The 18684-nt window shown below is 41.6% G+C and overlaps 1 protein-coding gene and 1 long non-coding RNA gene across 11 annotated transcripts in view; one reads left to right on the top strand and one right to left on the bottom strand.

Moving 5' to 3' along the window:
• TUB (TUB bipartite transcription factor) overlaps positions 1–18684 on the bottom strand; it is a 253141-nt gene that overhangs the window by 92454 nt on the left and 142003 nt on the right. Inside the window, exon 1 of one of the 10 annotated variants that reach the window (XM_074954965.1) lies at positions 8413–8772. The exons of the other annotated variants lie outside the window; for them this stretch is intronic. Coding sequence (XP_074811066.1) covers positions 8413–8450 — 38 coding nt within the window. The 5' untranslated portion in view covers positions 8451–8772. Of the gene's footprint in view, positions 1–8412; positions 8773–18684 lie in introns of those variants that run through there. 10 annotated transcript variants of the gene reach the window in all.
• On the top strand, positions 8834–17881 carry LOC141988895 (uncharacterized). Its single transcript, XR_012639859.1, has 3 exons — positions 8834–8902; positions 9503–9664; positions 11275–17881. It is a non-coding gene; the product is annotated as an uncharacterized LOC141988895 (long non-coding RNA).

Raw genomic sequence — 18684 nt, 5'->3', positions numbered from 1 at the left:
ACCACCATGAAATTTCAGATGTAAACATCTGAAAACTTGAAACTGACTAATTTTAAAAACCCTGGCTGTGAAATTGACCAAAATGGATTTTGAATTTGGTAGGGTCCTACTCTCATGTTTTCCATAGAAAGACCACTTTTTATGACTTTTATAAAACAGAATACTAAGTTGCTTTTTTTCCTTATAGTAATTTTCAAACTGCAACATCACTGTTGAGTCTTCAGTTTGCAAAGTCTCCCACCTTCTTTTTTTAAGGAGGTTTTCTCTGCTTCTTTTGCCTACAAAAATTAAGCACCATGCTTCCGGGCCCACATGCATTCCTCCTTCACACACACAGCTCTCCTCAGTGCCTCCTGGTTCTATAGTAACACAACAGAACATACCTATTTTTGTGGGGTTGCATTCAGTCCAGGGACTGCTAGAAGACGGGAGACTTCTGAAGGGCCTGAAAGCATAGCAATTTATCCCTTTGCACTGAAAATTATAGGAAATATCTGAAGCAATGTCAAGGGGCAAAATAAATTGTGCAGGAGAACAACATGGAAAACAGACAAGGAAAGGAAATAGGAGAGAAAAAACAACAAGGGCTTGGGAAGCAAAGATTAGAGATAAATATGGACAAGTTAAAAGGAAACAGTGTATCGGAGGAACGTAAACAGAAAATAAAAACAGGAATAGTCATCAAAACGAGGGAAAGGAAACAAAGAAATGTGGAGAAAATCCATCCCTCCAGAAGCAGCATTTTTAGCCAGCCACAGAGAGGAAATGCTGCCTTTCACCAAGCCAGTTCATGCATCAGCAAGTGGCAGAAGCAACAAGGGGGAGACCAAATTCCCACACCTAAGAGAGGAACCTCACCGGTTCAGATATTTGTAATAGGACACACAATCTTTCATTTCCATTCAAAGTCTCTGATTCAACTCTGGCCCAGCTCAGTAGTTACTGAATGTCATTACTATCCTATAGATAACTGGCTTTATCTTAAATGGGATGTTGGTCTCAGTCTAATTATTAGTGTAGTAAGGATGGTCTTGAGGTTCAAGCACTGGACAGGAGAAATCTGGATTCCATTCCTAGTTCTGCCACTGACTCCCTGAGTGTCCTTAGCAAGTCACAATCCTTCCTTATCCCACTCCCATTGACTTCAAAGGATCAGACTCTCTGTGGCTTGGTTCCCGAAAAGTAAAATTGGAACAGTAACACTCCTTTTCTTTCACTTTTTGTCTAGCTTGTCTATTTGATTATAATTTTCTGGACAGGGATGGTCTCTTATGTGTTCGTACAAGACCCAGCCCAACAGGGCTTTGATATCAGCTGGATTCTCTATAACATCTTCTATAAGGAGGACAGTCTCCGCATTAAAACATTTCACTTATAACTCTGCCTAAAGGATGAGACCATGTTAAATTTTACCCACCACAGAAATCCTCAGAGTAGTCCCATCAGCCTTATCTGGTGGTCAGCAGACATGTGGTCTAAGGATGCTCCTCCTTAAGAGCAGCCCTTTTACAAACATCCAATCCTAACCCCTCCAAGCAGACAGGCTGAGTGACAAGTGCATATTGTGCCAAACATTCCCAATCACAAACAAACCCATCTGAGAAGCTGGGCTTTTTAGCTACATCGCAATCCTTGGTGTGCAGGGGCTAACAGACTGAAAATATATATCAAATACATGTCTTTCTAATCTTAATAGAGCAGGAACAAGTATTGGCCACATCCTTCTTACAGAGCTTATTTGTGTGTCATTTCTAAAAAAAATTTCCAACCACTCCAATTACCAGTATTTGTGAATCTATGATATGGCACCTCTCCCACACAATTTTTATCAAATCATAATCTTTTATCTTACAAAATCAATCATGTCACTATAGATTGAACATTGAAAAGGTTCAGATTTCTAAGTACAACTTCGATATTCCATGGCAAATGTATTTAAGCAACAGAAAATGCATGCACAATCCAAATGTTTTTTCCAAGGATATATATTGCTGCTGTATGTATATTTCTTGTATTGCATAAGTACGTTATTTTATATAGTGCCATCTGCTAAAGTTGCTCGATCCCATGCTTTACAGTTCACAGAATCCTGCTGGGTTTTGTGGGACTATCTGAAGAACTCTGTAGGTTTCCAATGGAACTACACAGATGCTTTGCTGAGCGCTTCCGAGAACTAGGGACACAAATTTCCCCATGCTCACAACACTTTTCATCTGACAGTACTATATTTTTCTGGTGTAAAAATTGCACTTTATAAACATTGCCTTAAATGTTCTTCTGTTGAAACTTATAAAAAATCAGCTAAATATTTTTATACCTACACAAATAGTCACAAAAACTACATGCTACTGAGGCATTACAACTCCACAGAGGGAGTTATCCCTTTACTACACTTGTCTATTTTGTAATAATGGGAGTTTCACATAGTCTTAGTGAAGAAACTGTACCTCTTCATCCAAAGTATCTTTAATGTCCTAGCATTAAACAAAACTAATATGTAAACTCCATAGATCCTACAATTTAGCAATGGGCTCAATGCAAAATTTGGATCCAGGTTTTTGAATGCCTCTACTTACATTTATCAATTAAGGCATCCTATATGTTTGTCAAGATTCTCCAACAGACATTTTGGATATCAAAATATTTAGACATATGTTATCATTACTTACACAACATTAATGTGATTCTTGGTCAATACTTTTCAGTGAAAACTGCCAACGGACACTATAGCAAGATATTTAACATAGAGAAACAAAAACATTTGCTAAGGAAGATGTAGCTTCCTGAAAATAGGAATGAATCAATTTTTGCAGGTGATCTACAATTTCTTTTTTAAATGGGACTCTACACCTCTTTTTGCTTCCTTATAATGAGGGCCAGAACCACGTTTTTTTTAACAACTATCTATGGCCTCAATCCTATGAAGACTCACTCACATGCTTAACTTTATGTTAACTTTTACAGCTCTAATCTACATTAGATTGCATTAGACTAGAGAGAGCAGGTGACACACAGGTCTCCAGTGCCACAGCCTATCAGTGTTAATGCTACAAAAGAGAGAATAGAATAGAATAGAAAAAGTATTTGGGGCAAAATGTTAAATAATATAAATTATACCTCTAACCCTTCTGCCCGTCAGAGTTGGCAGCAACAAGGGCCGGGTTCAGTATCTAGGGGTTCCATTACAATAACACAATGCAAAACTGGCTTGAGCCCCCACCCAATGACCTGGGACAAATATACACCACCCCCGCTGGGCGTCTCAAAGAGGCAATACTTCCCCTCTCGCAAGCACAGAGTCTGAGTGTAGCAAAAACCTTTTTATAACAGAGAGAAACAATGTGGTATTATGTTGGGGAACCACCACCAACAGGATTCATAACACAACCCATGAGCCAAAACCCACCCCAAGCAAATTGGGCCGTGTCCTTTCCCTTTGGTTCTTGAGTCCAGCAACCCAAAAGTCACCCAAAGTTCCAAAAGTCCAATAACCCAAAAGTCTCTGTCCCTGGTCAGTGCAGCCCCAGAGTTTGAAAGTTTATCTGAAGAGTTTTACCTCCCTACCTGGGTGGAAATGCGGAGGTTAAGGGGCACCTTGTGTGTTCTGAAGCCAACTGCCCAACCTCTCCAGGGGGCTCCGCTCCGCTCCACCATCCACCCCACGAATTGCTCTGCTCTGCCAGCTGCTCCGCTCCACCAGCCGTCCCACAAACTTCTCCACAGTATATCTTCAGCCCTCCCCCCCCACTACTTAACATAACATTCAGTGATTTCAGCTCTTAGTAATTTTAGCTCTTTAGTGATTTCACCTTGTAATAGGGGAGCCTCAGTGCTGGTACGCCATTGGCCCAAAGTGAATTCAGCTCAGTAGCCTGTAACTAGACTTGTAGTGGAATCAAAACTAGCTCTAATATTCCATCATGGAGAGAAAAGAAGGTGCCATTGGTATGTAAGGCCCTCATTAGGGAGCCCATACCACTAGGTATTAATACCTGTCCCCAACCTCTCTCAATTCACTGGGTTTTGGAACCCATGACCCTTGCCTAGCGAGTGCTGCTTAGTTGATGGTGAGTCCCTCCATCATAACAAAAGGCCAAGTACAGTTCCACTGTCCTTGATTCACATAATCAGGATAATAACAGTTTATTCTTCCTGCCCCAATAACAGAGAAACTGGAGCTCCTACAGCAGCCAAAGTGACCATCTAGGCGGGGTGGGTATGCCTATGCAGATGAGATCAGCCCCTGAAGTTCTTTTTCCATAACCCACCATGACTCGCCACCAGATGTCAGGGTAGAGCTCATCCTGACTCTGCTTACATACCCAACAAATAATACACATTTACATCCTTTACGGGGGAGCAAAAACTCGCATTGATCCTGGAGGGATTCTCTCATATTTTTAGTTAATCTGCTCAAAAAAAATTCAATATCTCAATTGTACTAAAATCTATTATGAGCTTCGGACACTCATGGATTGCTTAGTAGTCTTCCTGGCTCCTTCCATTTTAAAGGAAAAGTGTATCCATTATACTCAGATGAGCAGTCTGACATTTTTATAAAGAAGTGACTCTTAAGCTTGAATAAATTCAGATATGCATCTACATACTGGCATAGTCAAATTGCAAGGATGAGCAATATAAGCGAACGATTTATATAATTGTTTAGAGCCTACAATAAAGTTACAATTTATTTTCTCATTCTGCAGTGGTCTTACAGCTTTTGTACCATGCTGCATGTAGGTCAATGAAGTTCAGGAGATGTTACACAAGTCTTTATGGACTGCAGCATGCCAACAGTCCTGTGCTTTTCCCCCAAGCTCTTTCCTCATTGTATTGAAGGGGTGTGATATGACAACCAACTGTAGGTATGCAACAGATCTTTCAGCTTTAAAAGCTAACCACCACTGAAATCAGATCATACAAGAGAAAATAGGAGGTAAGAAGTCAGATCAGCCAATGTAAGTCTTTCCCTCAGACAGAACTGAACATAGTCTAAGATGTGCACAATTTTTAGGGTTTTCTCTTATTGTGCATATGCAAATATCTGAAAAGAGCAAGTTTTGCCCTAATTTACTAACACCTTTTCATATGTAATTCAGTTACTGAAATAAAACACACTTTAGAGATTCAAGTTTTCTGGATAAACATATTTTGGGCTGGATCTTCTGAGATGCTGAACACAACAGAGTTTAATAGGATTTATCGGTGCTTACCACCACTCAGAGTCCAGCCCTTTCTCAAATGAAAAATAAAGAGCTCAAGTTCCATAGGGCAGAATTAATAGCATTACCATAAATCTAAACAAAAACATTTACTTCACAGCAGAAGGAATTTGATTATTTTTTTTTAGCAGTTGCTAGTTGTAATAGTAAAGAAAACATGCATTGAAAATAAAACAAGACAGATTGTGATAAATATCCACAAGAGGCAAATATGAAGAACCACTGCCAAGGGTATTATGTTTCTATGAATTGTACAGTACAGAGGAGACCAAAACAGCAGCGTGGAAGGAAAATGTAGCAACACGTCATTCTTTGTTTCCCTCTCTATAGACACCATCAGCTCCTCTGCAAAGTTTTAGCATGGCCCGTCTACTGTGTGAGAAAAGGGGAACAGCCAGGCTGCAGCAGGGAAGAGTCATGGAACAACTGATTTGGTTGAACACTGTTCTTTACTATATGGCTCCAAATGACATAATAGGCTTAGCTAGTGCCTTCTGGAGCAGTATTCCATTTTCTTTTGTGCTCTGTCTCTGCTCTGATACACACCCTGAAGGCACAGTCCAGGAGTCAATGACAGCATTCTTAAACTCTTGAATCTCTGAAATACTTATGTTCATTAGGACTATAATCTACATGAATCTCCCAAAAGAAAAACATTACAGTTTTCATTTGCATCATTAACCACCTTATTTTTACTCCATGCTAGGGACTGATTTACTCATTTTCTGTATTTATAGTGCATCTGTCACTATGGTATCTAGCCACTAGGATAGCTGTAATTCATATAAAAAGGTTAATATATATTGGGGCAAAGCACAGTTTCCCTACAATACTTTTCAAACAGTTGTACTAGTTTTTAAAATGTGTTCCGTAACGAACTTTTTAAAAAATTATGATTTCCTCCTAAAATTGTTGAGTACTTTATTTGCATATAAAAAATTGTTTGATTTACACAGAATCTGGTGGAACATGGATAAGACAGTTTTGTTGTGCTACCAATGTTCTGAATATACCTATTCAAACTAAAATGTCTCCATCTATAACCCTAATAACTACTCATTGTACAGTAACTAAACCCCTGAAATGTGATTTTATAAAATGAAGCCATTAAATAAAACTCAGACACTTTCTTTTTGCAATCCTTCAATTTAAAACACAGAACATTTTAAAATGAAATCTGATATGCAAATTAAACTCTTAAAAATAAGTAATAATAGAAGGTGTTCAGAGCACTGCACAAGCAACTGGAAACCTCATGAAACAGATAATATAAAACCAAATAAAATATTCAAAAGCCAAACATGGTAAATACATAAGGGAAATTATATAAACCTGTAGATGCAACATCAGCTATCTGCAATACAGCCACTGCCAGGGCAGAAGCAATTTTTTTTTAAGTGAGTAAAGTTAAAAATAATAAAGCAGCTAAATAGCACTTGCATTAGTAGTTTTGTACCATAACTAAATGTGCCCACTTTTAATAAAGTGAGATAAATTAACTTCTCTCCCACAGTTTCCTTTATTTATTAATGCAATTACCATGGGGGAAGGGGGACTGAAGCCCCGCTAAGCTCACGCTTGTCTACACCAATCCTCTGAAACCTTTATACTGTATTCCTTGTGCACCCAAACTCTTAATAACTTCAGCCACAGTGCCAGTCTAGACACAAACAAGGGTCAGAGCCCCTAACGTGCAGCTGTCCCGCAAACCCTGATTGCAATCTGCAGGCTGTTTTATAGCCCTTCCTCCTCCCCACCCAAACAGGGATAAGGGGATCCATTCTAGAGTGACAGGTGCTGCCCACCACACTTTTGACGCACACACCTCTCCAGAAGGAGAGCCAGCAGACAGAGACTTTGGTAGCTTATGGCAACCAAGGAACCAATGACAGAGAGCAATAGCTGGCGCTGCCATGGCAATCACAGCTCTTCTCCATGGCAGCTGCAGCAGGGAGGGCAGCTAATACTGACTGCCAGGCTTCTATATGGCCCATAATGTGTCTATACTGTGTCAGAGTGGGAGAGTAGGCAAGAGGAAAGGAAGTATTTGAGGCATCATATACAAAAGGTTACTTTGTTCTTCCACAAAGAAGTTACCCACCAATGCCTACAATACAAACCAAACCAGCTGGGGATTCAGTCTACAGATACTCAGCCAGGTGCCTAATCTGTCTGAGCAACACCCTCCAAACTCCTTTCCTTTCCCCAGTGACTGTCCCTTTTATTCAATAGAGTCACCTCATCCAGCAAGAAACTACAAATAGACATAAGTCCCAAGTGCAGCACCGAACTCGTGGTGCAATTCATTCCACAAAGTAGAACAGGAATGATCCTTGGAAATGGTTTTGGATTAACATCAAAATACCCCCAAAAGCTTATCCGCTGCTTTTGCTGCTGCTAAACGGCCTTAGTGCCTCTGAACACTGCACGTGTGTAACGGTTACAAAGCTTTTCAGCTACAAAGTAAAAGTAGGTTTCACAACTGCAAAGAATATACTACAGCAGCCAGAGCAGTTCATTGATCACAGGCAATAGGCCTAAACATGCTCCTATAGAAGTCAGAGGTAAAGCTACCATTAACTTTAGTGGGAGCAGGATTGGGCCCCAAATTTGGACTCTTGCTCAGGTGGCCCATCGCAGCTCACTTTCACAACAGTGATATCCTAGAGCCCATTTGTATCTGAGAGGACTTTGGGGGGCAGGGAGAAAAAAAAGGCAATAACTTGGTGATGGTGCCCCCACTTTTACCTGGGAGACAAAAGCAGGAAAGTATCCAGGCTTCCTACAGAAAACCGGAGGTGCCCCACATTTCTCTGGCGTGTTTAAAAAAAAAAAAAGTAGAGATCCCGCCGACTTCAGGGTCCACTCATGAAAACCAGGATAGCAAAGGCCAGGTGCCTGTTGGACTCCCCCAACAGACCAAAAACGGGCTCCCTGGCCTCCCGAGAAACAACACTGCTCAGGACCACCACCCGCTCAGAGGGGCGCGCTCAGCCCCGAAACTGGAGCAAAACCAAAACAACTAGGGGATGAGCCGCTCTCCCCGCCCAGCAAGGGGAGCCCCCCCTCCCGAAAAACTTTGCAGGCGCTGAGGGCGAGCCGCCCACCCCACACTCCGTCGTGCCCGGGCTGCCCTTGCTCCCTGCCGGGCCCCAGAACCAGGCTGGGGGGAGGGAGGCGCCTTCCCTACCTGTACGGGATCCAGTCCGCCTGGTGCTTTGAAGTCATCGCGCCCCGGGGGAGGCGGCTGTCTCGGGGGCAGCACGAGCGCTCGGAGCCTGAGGAGAGGGCGCCGCGGCTGGTCCCCTGGTCAGAGTCCCCCGCGACCCGGGCAGCATCCTCCGTCCGGACCGGGCAGCGGCAGCAGGCGGCGGGGGTTATCCCAGCCGCAATCCCAGCACCAGCATCCCCCCGGGGCGGGCTCCTGGCGCCGGGGCGGGCAGCATAGAGCCAGCAACCGGCGGCTCTGCCCCGCTCTTCTCTCGCCTGTCCCCGGCTGGAACAGGAGCGGGAGCCCTCGCCGCCTCAGCCCGGAGTGGGGGAGGGGGGCAGCGCCGCGGAGCGAGCCCGCCTGCCCCCGCTGTAACCCCGCCCGCTCCCCTCTGCCCGCCGCCGCAGCCCCGGACTCAGCGCCGCCGCCGCCTCCGCTGCACGGAGGAGGAGGAGCCGCCGCGCGCTGGGTCAGTGCACGAGCAGCCCAGCTCGGCCGCCGCCGCCGCCGACCAATCCCCGCGGCCCGAGCCCGCGGCCCGCGATGATACACGCCTAGCCCCGCGCCCGTCACCGCGGGCCGCTGCTGTAGGCATGGGCGAGCTGCCGCCCGCAGCGGCAGAGGCTGCTGCACAGGGGCAAGCGGGGCAGGGAGCCGCGGCCCTGAGCCCAGCTGGGCGGCTGAGGCCGGGGGACGATGGAGGAAAGTTGGGGAGCAGAGGGAATGGAGGTACCGCGGCGGGGGGCTCGAAAGAGCTTAGCCGGGGAGACTGACAGAGCGGAGGGTGTTTTCGGAGAGGGGTGCCATGTACCCCCCACGGGATTTACGGCCAGAGGTTTGCGTGCAGGGACTGAAGCTGGCCGACAGGTGCCGTCTAATCTTGCTCTGGTAGCTGCCGCATTAGCAGTAGCCACGGCTTTGATGTTGCCAGGCTTTACCTCTTGCTCTCTCCGGCGGCCTTTGGGGGCCTGCAAAAACCCATAGCCATGGCTTCCCTGAAGTTGGGGAAAAAGAGAAAGCCCAAGGAGAATCGCACCTTTTTAAACGCATCTAGCCCTTTTCTTTGCAGAGATCTCACCGAAAAGGTAGCCAGTGCAAACCAGTCGCTAGGACTCAAAGCTTGTCACTGATTTTTCCTACGGATCACAACTCCTTTCACAGCCACTTCTTTGTGAGCCTGGGAATCTAGGTGCCCCTTGACTCTTGAGAAGCCCCATGCCAAGTTACACAGGTAAGGGAGTGCTGTGACACAGAGACCCATTGATGCAGCTGGCAAAGGGTTCACTGTTCTAGGTCAGCCTGACAAGCTCACTACAGCTAACACATTGCTTTTCTAGGATGTATCTATAAAGAATATCATGCAAGGTATCTAATAAAAGCCTATGTCATACAGATTCTCCTAATCCTTGCAAAATGTATTTATTGCTACCATGTAAAGCGTGATGTACGTGTACTGGAAGTATGTTCCTAAAAAGTCTGTGTTAAGGCAGATGTCAATTACTCATTGTAAGCCAAATCTGCATAAGCAGTAAACAGGGGGTAGGAAAATACCAAACACTGATCCTGGATGGGGACAAAGACAATGAACTCTGGAGGCAGAAGTAGAAGGCAAAAAAGAACATCCCTTCACTGAGGAAACCCCTTGAATGGTGTGAGATATTCATGACTCTTTGATCCTGATGTTGACCAAAAACCAGCATCTCTATCAAAGACTGAATCCTTGGGAGAAAATCTACTTTATTAAACATTGATAAGTGTAGACCTAGGATAGCATTTTATATATGTAACCTGTTCTGTTTCCATTTATTACACAATAATAGCAATGTAGACAGGGTGTCATAGGCTAGTAACTAGAGTATGGATCCAGGCTCATTGTGGGCTTGATTGTGGTTGTTAGGCCTTGCTGAAGCCTGTGCCTCCACGTCTGCACTGCCATTGTTACCTGTGCTAGCTGCAATCACACCTTCACTTGCACTGGAGATATATCCTGTGGGTGCTAATGGAACACAAGCAACAGTATTACTGATAATTCATTTCAGGTGAATGGTGGGAGCAGGTGATCTTTAGGTTCCATATGCGCTAACATCTTGCTGTAAAAGAAGTGGAACCCTAGGCTGACACAGACTCCTTTTGCAGTCTATATCAAGTCCCCCAGAGCAAGATTTCCAAACTTTACACATGTTAAGTCCAGAGATGCAAAGGACCCATGACTCTAGTTTACTTCAAGAGAAGTTGCAGGTGCTCAGCCCCACTTAAAAATAAAATCAAGCCTCTTATAGTTGGATGCCTAAATATGGATTTAGGTGCCTAACTTTGTACACACAAGTGTGAAAATTTGGCTTTCACCTCTCTGTGCCTCAGTTTCCACATCTGATGCCACCACCTTCTTTCCAGAGGAGTAACAACAATAGTTAGTTTGTAAGGTATTATACAAGCCTTAAATCTCAACAGAATGCCAACAATTCTCCAGTGGCTGGGGATGTAGCAGCCATCCCAGAACCCCAGTTTATTTGGGCAATTGTCCTTTGGAAAGCTCTTCTAAATACAGGCAAGTATGTACTGATCCCAGCACAAAAAGCTGGCTCTACTTCTTTGGCAGTAAGAGACTGGGAGCATACACATCTTAAATTAATTATTAGAAGAATTATGCATTGATTGTGGTGTGGAAGCCCTGACAATCAGCTAGGCTCTGTCTAAACACATAATAAGACTAATAAGAATTCACAATCAGAGGAGAGAGGAATCTAATGAAAGATGGAGGAGAGGGACAAAAATAGTCAGTCGATTTATTTTCTTTAAATATCATTTACCTAGAACTATTAATTTCATATTTTCTTGTAGGCATCAAGGTAGCAGTGTATCTGGAGGTGGACTTGGAAGATGGAAAAGAATCCTTATGGATCATTCAGGGAGGAGGTTCCCTGCAGACAGACATTGTAGAAGAAAGCACAAAGATAAGAGCAACAAGGAGTCAAGGCTGGCAGCATTGGTCAGGAGGAAAGGATAAAATGATAAAGAGACAAGAGGAGCAGAGTTATGAAGAGCCAGCTTGTTAATGACCGTTCCCCCAACCCCCAAAAAAGTCTTCAAGCAGTCTCTGTGCATCATCTGCATGCTGATCATAAATCCTTTGCAGTTGGGAGGCATGGTCACCATCTCAGAAAAGATGCTGTAAAATTAGAGGTGGTTCATTCAGAGAAAGGCAATAAGAATCATTAAGGGCCTGGAAAAGCTCTCATATGAAGAGAGAATGAAAAGATTGGGATTGTTTATCTTAAAAAAGATGATGAATAAGAGGGGACATGATCAAAAGTGTGTGTGTATATATGTATATTTTAAAAAAAGAAAACAGAAGCTTCTACCATCTCTATACCAGTTTATATAATATTACAAGGTAGAAGCTTCTGTTCTGTTCTATTCCGTTCTCTTTTTTTAGAAATACAAGAACAAGGAGACAGTCAATGAAATTAAAAGATGGCAAATGGAAAACTGATAAAGTAATACTTTTTCACACAAGACATAACTGGACTGTGGAACTTAGTGCCATGGAATGTTGTTGAGGCCGAGAATTTAGCAAATTCAGAATGGCAGTGGATGTTTATACAGATAACAATAGCGAGGATTATCATAATGAATTGTGACAGATTTTTGAAGGAATATTAAATCTGATGATTCAGGGCTTTAATTAATCTCTATTAGAGATCAGGACCTAATGGGGGGACAAATTATCCCACATCTGTCTACTGCAGGGTTTTTACACCTTCCTCCGAAGCTCCTGGTGCTGAACACTGTTGGAGATGGAACACTCTCAGGTCCAATCCTGTATGGCAGTTCCTATGAGTAACAAACCACACTTTCATCACCACTAGAAAAATCTTAATTTAATTGAAAAGAATAGGCTGAAGAAATATCTGTGGGCTTGTGTGGTAGTAAATGGTTTGGTTGGTTTTTTTAACTGTGCCCATTGCAGAACATAGCAAAAAACACCACGGATCAAGAAGTTCTTGAGTTCTTCAGAGAATGTTCTCAGGATTTGTGATATCAATAGAACATGTACTGTCAAAAAGCCCCAAGTACAAATGTCTGCTAGATGAATTCATACGCAGACATCAAAAAGGTCCTGCTGAATATTTGAGCTGTTTGAATTGGTGAAAGCGTTTACCGTAGTGTAATAGCCTGAGAGAGCGTTTATGTTTAAAAATAAAAAGTGTAAAAGGTAATCAGATTTTCAAGGTGAAAAACAGGGACATTTGCCTTGGGAGAGGGGGAGTTGTAGGGTATGGTTTCAGTGCGGGTCAGAAAGATGTGCATAAAGTAAAGAGAAGGGAAGGAAAATAATTCTCATTCCTTTCTCCTGCATTTTCTGTGCTTTAGGGTTTTTTTTTTCCTTTTACCTTTTTTTTCCTCTGCTCCCCTCTCCTCCTCTTTCTTCCCTAGCTGTCACCCACTTAGCTTCTCCTCCCACTCTTTGTGCCACACTTTTCTGTCTTTCGTAAAAAGAAAAAAGAAAAGGAGTACTTGTGGCACCTTAGAGACTAACCAGTTTATTTGAACATGAGCTTTCGTGAGCTACAGCTCACTTCATCGGATGCATTTGGTTTCCAACCTTTCTGTTCTTTCCCACCCTCAATATCCTACCACAGTCTGTTACTCACCTCTGAGACAGGTGAGGTGAGCAGAAGTGTGGATCCCAGTCTTCAGTCTGGGTCAATAGTTGTCTGCATAGGAGGCAGCGCAGCTGAGCTATCTGTGCACTTAGAGTTGTGTCTAGACTCAGACTTCACAAGGATCTGACTGAGGGTGAAAAGGGCAGTCCTCACTCGGAAGCTCATGGAGGGTCAAGGTGGTACCTTTATTGTACAAGAGACCTCAGGATGGCCCTGGAAGTGCATAAGCGCTCATTTAACCTGCTGCCAATTTTTAGCAGCTCAGCCTGGACTTGGATCTTTGAAGTGGTCCGTTTCCTGACAGTTACTATACAAAACAGGACAAAGCACTTGTACATAACTTGTATGTAATAAGGCAGGAATATCTGTAAGCCAACATGATAGCTGGCTGCTAAAGCTAACTGTAAAGAGAACTGCATCCATCAAAAGCTATTTAGTTTTCGTGCTTAATTAGTTTTAGTCACCAAGCTGATAGGCAAGACTTACTTCCATTAGATGAAGAAGAGAATTTTTAAAAGATTAAGTGATGTATATACACAACACTGTATTATCATAATGCTGTTGGAAGCCAATGTTGTAGTTAAGATTGCAAACTCATGTGCATTGCAAAACTCGTTCACTGATAACTGTCTCTTTACATATAGATTTGTTACTTGAGCAATTATTCCGAGTTTGTCCTCCATGTGAGGTAGCTGTCCTGCAAATACATTTAGTGATTGAGATGATGAATAATACAACACAGCTTTATCTAACAGTTGAAAACATCTGAATTCGATGCAAAAACCCTTCTGGCAATCAAAGTAAGGAGCATCCAACACTGAAGCATGAAACCTCAGTCTGCTGTCTTAATCCTTGAAACAGATATGAAATATCCGTACCAATTTGGAAATCAGTGTGCAGGATATAATTGGGGTTTTTTTGGAGATTTATTATTCCATTCAAACTCTTGTTTATTCTTCTTCCCTCTTACTAGAGCCACCTGCTTCTTTCTTGTTTCTAGGCTGACAGAATGGCATTGTTTAGAGACAGTCTGCTAAGAACATAGAGATCCTCAAATCAGCATATCTTTGAGCATTTTCAGTACTTATTAACTGTCCTAAGAAGTAGGGGGCAGTTCCTGCATTGAATTAAAATTTCAGTCTGATTTGTCCCAAAGATAGCCTCCAGTTTCTTAATTTGATTGATGATCGTGAAAAACAAAAGCAAAGAGATTTCCTTACTTTAGGACCCAATCCTACTTCCATTAAGTTCTGTGGCACATTACCTAATTGATTCAAAGGCAGCAAGACCCTAATCTAGTCTTTCCTTTTATGCTCTTTTTAAAAAGGACAGGAACTGATAGTTTGTCTTTGTTGGCTTCATCAGAACATACCATGAAAAACATTTTTACGCATTATTAAAATCATAGTGTAGCAGAAATAAAACAGACTCAGCATGAGCATTTAAACATTTTTGTGTATATGCAACTCTTTTCTTTAATAAAGCTGAGTGAAGATAGAATTAGAGCCCAGTGGTATTAGAACAGCTTTGTGTGCTTTCCCGTTTAAAATCCTAAATGCAGAGAAATAGGGTCAATTTGCACTGGTATAAATGCAATTAAAGTTGTGTAAGATTTTCCATTGTGAAATCCCTGATAACCAAGTTTTCAGATGAAGTAGAGCTATGCCAAATATTCACAGACACACCCTAAACTAAGTAAAACTCACCTGATTTCAGGGTTACAAACTCAGAGCAATTTCCTCACAAGGCTCACAAACTTTTTGAAGTAAGCTGGAACTGGTTTTGAATGCACTTGAGACTGTTTCTTTTTTATAATGAACTCATGCAAAGTATATGTGATTTCATATGACAAGGTGAAATTTAGTGGATCAATGACAAAGAAGATTTTCAGATAGATCCTGCAAAAATCAAAGCACTGACTGGTAATTTCACCAAAAAACTTCAGTCTGGACCAAAGACTGGATGGAAAGACTTCCACTGACTGCGGTGGGCTTTGGATGAGTCCTCAAAACATTTAGGCCAAATTTCCTCTTTCTGCTCAAAGACAGGTGGAAGGAGAAAGTCCAAGTTTACATCTTTCTGCCTCTTTTGCTAGTAATATGAAAATCCAGCATTTGTGACATCTCATTTTTCTATTATGATACAAGAAGTGTGTAGTGAATGTGAATAACTTGGAGATGAAACTCTGGGAAGGGACATAAATCTGTAAAAGATTTATTGCACTTTTTACTTGGCTGAGCTTTTCTGGACAGATGCAGAGGGTCACTTTTCTTTGCCTTTATTTCATCTATCATCATTCCAATGAGTACATTTCTATTTCTTTATTGTGATGCTGGAAAGCTCAGATATCCATCAGTAATATGCTGGAATAGTATCTTTATTCTGTAGCGTTAGAACATGATTTTCTAGCCAGTTGGAAAGAGTCATTTTCATTGTAACTGCTTCAGTTCTAATTGCTTAGCTTCACTGAGGTCCTGTCTATCTAATACAAGTGTTTTGGAATATAAAATCAAGTCGATGTGATTTGAATGAACCTGAACGCTTATATAAACTATATAAATAAGTATTGCCAAAATTAATTTTTTGAGGGATTCAGCTAATGCCACCAGCACTATACACCCAATCTTGTACTCCACTGAGTCATAGTAGCCCATAGATTTACCACTATTGATCAGTGTTTTTTAATTGTCACTTGATGCTTGTTATTTAATTTTAGTTCAGTATAATGGTGAACTATGTAACAAAACTTAACTCTTGCCACAAGATATTTTGATGGACATAATCACATGTTAATCTGATTTGCCATAGGAAATAATGTCCGACAATAGTAAGCCCATCACAACCTCTTACAAAGAATAAGACTGATCTGCACAGCCCATAACAAAGCTATTGAGGTCCCAAATAGTGAACTAGCAGGATCATCGGATGGATTTGCCTTCAACCTTCATTTAATTAATTGTTTGATTAATGGTTCACATAGGTGAATTCTCCACGAATACAGTACTTTAAAACAAAATTGAACCAATCATATACTGTTCTTCCTAAAGTTTTGCATAGCATTTTAAAAAGGTTTCTTCTGGCCATTGAACCTTCTAAATTAACCAAGTTTTACATTATTGTATGCAAGGCTGTAGTAGCCATGTTGGTCCCAGGATATTAGAGGGACAAGGTGGGTTTTTACATTGACAGTTTTGACTTCTTGCACCCCTCAACTTGTCCTGGTGCTTACTTACTGAATTTTCTTCAAGTGACTGTTGTGTGCCCAACATCTATGTGTTTGCTTGCAATTGGCCATCCTGCTTGAGACACAGTTATACATTTGTTTTAAAAATCAAATACAGGTATTCAAAACAAAATTGTACCTTCCAAAAATAAATTTTAAAAAATAGACAAGCTCTTGAAACCCGAAGAGAATTCTGTACAGTTTTATTTCTTCCAAAGAGGTTTCAAATCCACAGATTTTTCTGCTTTTAAAAGCTGTTAGGTTCACATAAAAATGAACCTCAAAATAGAAGTGCTCCCTGCAGAACTAATAGGTGGAACTGAAAATGTGTTGCTATAAATGTTAGCTTGGAACATCAATATAATGACCTAATTTTATGCCCTTTATATTTCTTCTCCCAGTGAACATGATTAGCGAAAGAGGTCTGCTTCCTTAGAAACAAATAAACTGAAGATGTTGCAAGTAGTACTTATCCTGGAACCCTTCAACATATAGTTGCAATTCTGTTAAAAATGAGATTGAGTTCCATGTATAAGAAAAAAAATTACATCAGTTCAGCTGTGCTCACACTGGAGACACAAGTAACTAGAAAATCAGGGGAGTGGATTTAGAATGAGTTGAGCTTTTTATAACCAGGGATATATAGTACATTAACGCTCAATCTTCAGTGTCTTTAGATGACAGTTAAGATTGAGAAATAGCTCGTCATTTTTGCTATTCCTTTTCTTTGCTATTTTGATTGGAAATGTCTGAATTAAGAAACTGCATAGTGAAAGAGCACTTAAATTATTGCTTTGATACTCTCCTCACAATACAGAGCCTTCTACACAGCCCTCATCACCGTGCTATCTGAGTGCCTTACAACCACGAATGTATTTTATCCTCACATCACCTCTGTGATGTAGGAAAGTACCATCTCCATTTTACAGATGAGGAAGTGAGACACAGCGTAGATGAAGTGATTTGTCCATAGTCACATAGGAAGTCTGTGGTTAAACTGGGAATTAAACCCTGGTCTCCTGAGTCCCAGTCCAGTGCCCTATCCACTAAACTCATAGACCATCCTTTCTGCCATCTTGACTAACCTTTTGCTTAAACCCCAAGGAAAATGTACATCATTCTATTGCTAATCTCACTAGTAGGTTGGTTAATCACTTATGCATACTATTAAATGGAATACCAAATCTGCTCATTTACAATATGTAATATGTACACCTGTAAATTATGCTTTAAAAATTATTGAACTAATACATATCTGCCTATTGTGGGTGCAAAAGCATGGGGAGTTCAGCATGGCAAACACTGCCTTAGCCTTTTACCTTTGCCAGTAAAAGAGGTCCAACAGAGCATATTGCTTAGTCTGTATTTCTCCAAGTTGTAGCCTAATGTAATTGATTATTTCAGATATAGAGACAGAATAAATTAAACTTTAACAGCAAGCTGATTATGTGTTGTTGCAAAAGTTATTAGTTCTATTGGTTTCATTTTACTGGTAAAAATTACATAGTTCTGTAGAGTCACTGTCTCAATATGACTAAGGTTTTGGCTTTGTAGACAAGGCAAGAGAGTTAACACAAATGCTGTCAGTGCCAGGCACTAGAATTTTCGGTCCAGTCTGTTAAAAGTCCTTTTTTTTTTAAAAAAAAAATTGTTATAAGATGGTTTGACCCATGGTTTACCAGGTTATAACTAGAGCCGGTCGGGAATTTTTCGACAAAATGTTAATTAGAAAATGCTGATCTGTCCAAACAGAAACATTTTGCAGGAATGTATGAAGTTTTGACTAAGCTTTCATCAGGAAAGATTTCTCAGGTCCAGGACAGGGTTTCTGCTCACGGACAGAGAGAGAGAGAGACCCGCCGCAGAATAGTCAGTAGCCTGGTGCTTAGGACACGCACCTGGGATGTGGTAGAGACAGGTTCAAGTCCCTGTTCTAAATCAGGAACAATAGGGATTTAATCCTTGGACTCCCACATCCCAGGTGAGTGCTCAAACCACCAGGCTATTGGCTCTTCTGCAGTGGGTGTCTCTCTCTGGTTTTGTCCTGATGCAGAATAAGAAAATATTTGAAATCTTAAAGATTCACAGTGGTTGGGAATGTTTTTTTCATCCACTTCTAATTACAACTGATTTGGCCACAACAGAGTTAACAGTGACTGATTCAGACCACCCCAGCTTCCAAAGGAGGGTTCCGGGGAAGCTGGAAAATTCCACAAGGTTGGCTTTGTGGAGTTTCCTTTGGATAGTCCTCTTCAAGGGGAGGGGTTCTGGGAGGCATGGATTTAAGAAGTGTCCCATACCTGTAGATCACTGGGGTACCCTAAGTCCACAGCATAAGGCGCTTTTCACGTGGCTGGCTAC

This window comes from Natator depressus, chromosome 6, assembly GCF_965152275.1.
Source record: "Natator depressus isolate rNatDep1 chromosome 6, rNatDep2.hap1, whole genome shotgun sequence".
Taxonomy (NCBI): domain Eukaryota; kingdom Metazoa; phylum Chordata; order Testudines; family Cheloniidae; genus Natator; species Natator depressus.
This window is presented reverse-complemented; position numbering and strand designations above follow the sequence as displayed.